General features: G+C 35.7%; 1 protein-coding gene across 1 annotated transcript; it reads left to right on the plus strand.

Moving 5' to 3' along the window:
* Positions 1-1,490: 1,490 nt before the first annotated feature.
* On the plus strand, positions 1,491-4,161 carry LOC112776678 (large ribosomal subunit protein bL17c). Its single transcript, XM_025820905.2, has 2 exons — positions 1,491-1,935; positions 3,471-4,161. Exons 1-2 carry the CDS (start codon positions 1,665-1,667, stop codon positions 3,878-3,880), a joined length of 681 nt encoding a protein of 226 aa, XP_025676690.1. The 5' UTR covers positions 1,491-1,664; the 3' UTR covers positions 3,881-4,161.
* Positions 4,162-6,289: the final 2,128 nt, after the last annotated feature.

Genomic DNA, 6,289 nt, shown 5'->3' on the forward strand with positions numbered 1-6,289 from the left:
CATGCAAGGAGCAAGCGCAGCAACGTCTTTTAGGTTGGCAAACTTTTTGAAGTTTGTTCCAACTCCAGGGTTTAAACCACCAAGGAAGAAAAACACTAAGTAATTGGATGTTGTGGCTGCTGAAGTTTGACTGATCACATATGGAATTTAGGCACTAGTTGTTTCCTTATTTTGGATATTTTCATTTAGGAGTAGCACATAACCACACTGTAATGGTTAATTTTTATTTTTGGTAGTTATAAACCTTTAAAATTGGGCTTATTTTATTCCTTTTTGGTGCTGTATTTTGGTGTTTATCAGCTGCTACTCCTTTGACAATGTTTGACAATATCTTAGTTATAATCAGAATATGGTTTTATCAATTTACTTGTTCTGTTTTATTTATTCAGTTTTGTTATTATCTTTGTAAACTATTTACACAGATCACACCAATAATTCAAAGATTGCCCATTCATTCTTAAACAATACACAACTGTTACATTTTAACAATCACAACCACTACAACAACTAACAGGAAAAAAATCAACAACCCTAACATTTGTATTACATATTTCTGGCTCCTTAATTCAGCCTCCAAATTGCCAATCCTCACTGCAACACTCACGCTAATTTCTTCATTGTTATATGCTGCAGCTTCTTCAAAATTGCCATTATCATCTTCTACAACATCTGCTCATCGAAAAAATTCACACCACCGTTTTCCACTACACTGTCACCAGTAAATTTAAGGATTCAGGAGTTGAACATTACAAAACAGAAACAACATCTCTTAGACTCAAACTCACATTATAATTCGGACATCCGAAGAAGGGTTTGTCTGGGTGGGCATCTGTTCCAGACCATCGGAGCACAGGGCGTTTCCCACACCCACAACGATCTGGAACTCGTGAGGCTCTGCTGCGACTAGGTGTCCTTGTGGTCGATCGAATAGAACTCTCGTCTCCCTCATTTGCACGTCCAACCATGGTTAAACCCAACACAGCAACGACGAATGAATCGAACAGGGAAGAAGAAGAAGAAGAAGAAGAAGAAGAAGAAGAAGAAGAAGAAGAAGAAGAAGAAGATGATGATGATGATGATGATGATGATGATGATGATGATGATGAAGAAGAAGAAGAAGAACGAGTCATACGCTACTCCTTCAGCAGTTAGGATTAAAAAGGGACTCAGGGACCACATTGGGTTACAAACTTTCCATGGGCCACGTCAGGTAACCGTTACTTCCTCCAGCATGGCAAAAAAATGCCACATCATTACCTCCGGAAAGGAGATTTGACGGAAAAGGGAGAAGGGACTCACTAGGTGCATTTTTTTCAATTTCAGAGACATAAATAATGCAATTGAAAAGTTAGAGACTAAATCGATGCAATTTGTGAATCTCAGAAAAACTCTATTAAAATTTAGAGTATCAAATAGGATCCCAATCTTTTATACTCGTTTAAAGATTACATATTTAAGTTTCACTCTTAATTTTAGATAAAAAAAAAATCACAGCGATTCTGATCTAAATCCAATCGCAGCTATTTACTCAATTATTATTTCGCAAGTAAAAAACACAAACACCTCTCTCTCTCTCTCTCTCTCTAGTTTATCTTTTTCTTTTCTTTTCTTTGTGGGACGGATAACAGAGCTCAAACACTCTTCCTCGTTTCTCAACGTCACAAATGGCGCTCTCCTCAGCCTTTGCGGTCACTGCAACCACCACCGCCGCCGCTGACACCACCAGCAGGAGCAGCTGGTGCATGAATTCCCTCCGTTCCACTCTCCCATCCCTTCCTCCTCTTCCTGCTTCTTCAATTCGCTTCCCTCACTCTCCTTCTTCTTCTTCCTCGCGAACGCTCCGAATTTCGCGCTCCAAACCCAAAGCGCTTCTTCCCTCTTTCACTGGCCTTGCCCCTCTCCACCCTCTCTTCCTCTCCGGTTCTTCCTCTTCAGGTAAATCTATACCCATCTTGCTTCAATTTCTGCTGCTTTAGCACTGTTTTTTAAATTACTTTCTTGCTTTTTATTTTTATTTTACTGTTTTGAACCCTAGTATATGGGAGAAGGCTCCTGACAATTCAGCTTCCACCAAAATATACTCCAATGATAGATTCTGTTATTGCTAAAGGATTCAGCAAATTGTTGCTTAGGAACTAATTTTTCATAAACAAGGAGGTAGATAGATATGATTGGTAGTACTGAGAAAGAGAAAGAGAAAGAGAGAACTAATTTGTTTTTCTCTTTGTCTCAATGTACTATCCCATCGTGTCCTTGGTTCCAAAAGCAGTCTTAATGATTGCTTTGTTAGTCCAACGGTGCAAGTTCATTGGGAAATCTTGGTTAAATATAATGTTCTAAGGCTAAATTATCAGCATTTTGATTTTTTTGGACCAAATTAGTGATTATCCGTTAGAGTATTTGATGAAGTTTTGTCATGAAGATAGGAATATATGTCTTTTGCTATCTCTTTTTATATCGAACAAGCAGTGGTTTTGCTTATTCGAATGGTGTAGCAGCTGTTCCCTTGAGCATGGTTGCAAGTCTGAGTATTTTGAATGAAAAGAACCAAAGCTGGGAAATTTTTGTTTTAGGCTTTTAGCCTATAGTGGATTTGCCTGGCTCACGCTAGATTAATTTAGGTACATTGGACTCTAGTTTTTAAATAAAAACAAGATCGTGTTAATTTGAGTAAACAAGGATCGTTTTATAGTCTTAGGGTCTATATATGTATATAGTGATCTTACTAAGTTCAAGCTACATTAACTTGGAACATTGACATGTGGAATTATGAATCACGGTGTTCTAGGTGCAAATAAGTAATGTGTTAGTTTCAGTTCACGCCAAAGTTGAGTTAAAATTTTGGCTGCAAGAGCTGCCCTATATTAGCTTGAGCATTTTATTTAATTTTGATGTATTAAAATATTATTAGTCCGCTGTTTATCCGTGAAACAGAAATGCTTAATTTTGCTCAGTGTCTCGTTATAAGTTTGTACTGAAACTGCATTTTGGTAGAAGTATAGCTGCGATTCGGCTACCGAATGTTCTACATTTGCTGCTTATATTAATGGCACGTGGTGTAAAATATTAGCAACTCAGCTACTTAATTTTTAGGGATGACTCTTCAATATCAAGAAGGTTGGTCCTTTGTTTTCTTTTTATTCCTCATTCCCGTTTGGAATTGATTGATGAACTTAATGGAACTGTGAAAGTTGTTACTGATGTGTATTCTGGTTAATATGTTTGAAGAAACTAATCTGATAGGAACCAATCTATAGCAACGTGTTGGTCTTGTTAGATCAAGTAAAGAAATGAGATCACACTGTCTGACTGCTGCAGAGATTGCTGTGTGTTGCTTCCTCTTGTACAAATGAGGCTTTGAAATATTGTAGTCGGATTCCACTGACTTCGATACTTTGAAATATTGTAGTCGGATTCCACTGACTTCGATACGCATTAAACACTACCTGCTTTTTCTCTTCTTGGTACAGAATTCACTGGCTTTGATCACTGTTTCACCATTATCGACAATGGTGGTCGTGTCTCTGCCATGAGGCATGGAAGGCGAGTGCCCAAACTCAACAGGCCCCCTGATCAGCGCCGAGCACTTATTCGAGGACTTACAACTCAGCTCCTTAAATACGGTCGCATCAAGACCACCAGGGCAAGAGCCAGCGCAATTAGGAAGTATGTCGATAAGATGATCACTTTGGCCAAGGATGGTTCTCTTCATAAAAGGAGGCAAGCCCTCGGCTTCATCTATGAGAAGCAGATTGTTCATGCTTTATTTGCAGAGGTTCCAGAGCGATATGGTGAAAGAAATGGGGGTTATACAAGAATCATAAGAACCTTACCGAGGCGGGGCGATAATGCACCTATGGCATTCATTGAACTTGTGTAGCCATGAGGCCTTGATTTGACTGCAATTACTGGTAATGGTAAATTGATGTAGGGTTGATAATCCATCCAATGCTAAGTTGATTCTACAGAGAATTTTCAATGTTTACTTCTATTTGTATTATGTTTTATTCTTTTACTCGTTCTCTAGTTTCATCTATTTCTTTATGTATGGAAAGATATGCTCTTTCTTGACGAGGAAGAAAAATTTTATTCATAAATCAGCCTGAAGGTGTTTATTAATAAAGGAGAAAAAGAACCGGATTTAATTTTAATACGGCAAAAGGACATGCTCAAATTATGTCTCCTTCTTTTTGGGTTTACTGTGGGTCTCTGCACTTTATTTTAATTTCTGTAACTTGTTAACCTAATTTTCCCCTAATAAATGTGGCAGTATATGTAAAATCATTAAATTGCCTTAATTTATATATACATAAATCTATCCATATGAATTGAGTAATCCTATTTCTTATCTTTAATTCGAATATCTCATACCAACGCAAGTTGGCATAGATGGATGAGGGTCTGTGTCCCTTAACTATCTCTCCCAGATTTGATACTCACTGGAAGATGGAAATGGAGCTTGCTTGGGAGAGTTGTCCACTTTGCAATTTTCTTTTGGTAACCAAAACTTTCTCAGGTATTTATATATATCTGATCAACTATATTATGTGACAAAATTCTTAACACGAAATAAATTATCTTGGCTTAGTTTTAGTTGTTATATATAAAAACATCTGGTATTTATATATATCTGATCAACTATATTATGTGACAAAATTCTTAACACGAAATAAATTATCTTGACTTAGTTTTGGTTGTTATATATAAAAACATCTGGTATTTATATATATCTGATCAACTATATTATTTGACAAAATTCTTAACACGAAATAAATTATCTTGGCTTAGTTTTAGTTGTTATATATAAAAACATCTGATAATATATTTTGTAGTACCTAAAGCTCGAATAAATTGGTACAAATAGTTTCACATTAACTATTAACCTAAATATTTTCTTGTAGAAATCAAGATTGTAATTTCAAATAGTTTTGTTTTGTTTGTTGGTAATTTCCTCAAGGGTAAGAAACAAATATCATCTTTTCAAAGGTATAATAATAGTCTACATTATTATCTTTACATAAATTGATTGATATGTGATCTTAATTGGTATGTGCAAAAAGACATGCTCTTTCTTGACGTAGAAGAAAATTTTCATTCATAAATCAGCCTGAAGGTATTTATTAAAAAAAAGAAAAAATTAGATTTAATTTTAAATGGCAAAAAGACATACTCTAATTATTTTTGTTTTGTGGGTTTTATTCACTTGCTGCATTTGTTTGAAATAATAAGATCTCTGCACTTCTCTTTTGTTTTTTAAATTTTAGCGTAACTAGTACGTACAAATTTTTAATATTCTATTAAACCATAAAAACCATTAACATATAGCTTTTAATAGCAGAAGATTAAGAATTGTGTAGAGTTTTCACACATAGAAATTTAGAATTTTTTAAGATTTTTGAGTTAAGACTTTATTTGTTAGACAAAATCTCTATTTCAAGTGGATATCAAAAAATTATTTTAGTTTATTTGGTTCATTTAAAATTATCTTTTGAATTAAATTTAAATAAAATTACAAGTAAAATCTCAACTAACCATCCATGAATAAAAAAATTATCTAATGTTTTAGTTTAAATTGATTAGAAGATCATATGAATTTCTAATATTCTCAAGATAACCTGAAATTTAAATCAAAGATACTAGACTGATTTGGTTTCAGTTAATATAAATAAGAATTATTAACAACAAAAATATCCAAATTGGATTAGTTCAAATTTCTTATTTTTAAGATAACATCATAATTTTGAAAATCGAACCAGATCAACCGATTCAATCGGGTTTACTAAAAATCGGTCATCACTCTGATTCGGTTAGTTCTCTAAATTGTCTAGTAAAAAATCGGTGAAAATACTGGTCGAACCAACAATTAATTGGTGAACCGTTAAAATTGGTCGGTTTTTTACAAGGTTTCAGGTTCAGAACACCCCCCTTAAAGTTCAAACGGCGCCGATTTAAATTCTAAAAAAAATTAATAAAAGAACCCTAAATCCCCAATGCCCCAACCCCATTCCTCTCTTCTCTCTGAAACTGAACTGCAAATTTTAAAGCACAAAGAACCCTAGCCCCCTAGGCCCTTAGCCACCGCGCCCCGCAGCCCCTAGAGCCCCGCAACCACGCTTCATTGTCATCGCCGAACTCGTCTCTGCTAGGTAGAGGCGTCGCGTGCGGAAGCTCCGTCGCCGTCGCAGGAGCTGTGTCGCCGTTGAAGCTCCGTCACCATCCTAGGAAGCTGTGTCACCATCGTAGGAAGCTTTCTCGCCGTCGTGTGGAAGTTCTGTGGCCGTCGTCGTCT

The sequence above is a fragment of the Arachis hypogaea genome, chromosome 19 (genome assembly GCF_003086295.3).
Source record: "Arachis hypogaea cultivar Tifrunner chromosome 19, arahy.Tifrunner.gnm2.J5K5, whole genome shotgun sequence".
Taxonomy (NCBI): domain Eukaryota; kingdom Viridiplantae; phylum Streptophyta; class Magnoliopsida; order Fabales; family Fabaceae; genus Arachis; species Arachis hypogaea.

Excerpts from the sequence above, each read along its gene's own strand:
- LOC112776678 (XM_025820905.2), top strand. The coding sequence starts at position 1,665 with ATGGCGCTCTCCTCAGCCTTTGCGGTCACTGCAACCACCACCGCCGCC. Across the intron at positions 1,936-3,470 it reads CTCCGGTTCTTCCTCTTCAG|AATTCACTGGCTTTGATCAC; the intron begins GTAAATCTATAC and ends TTCTTGGTACAG.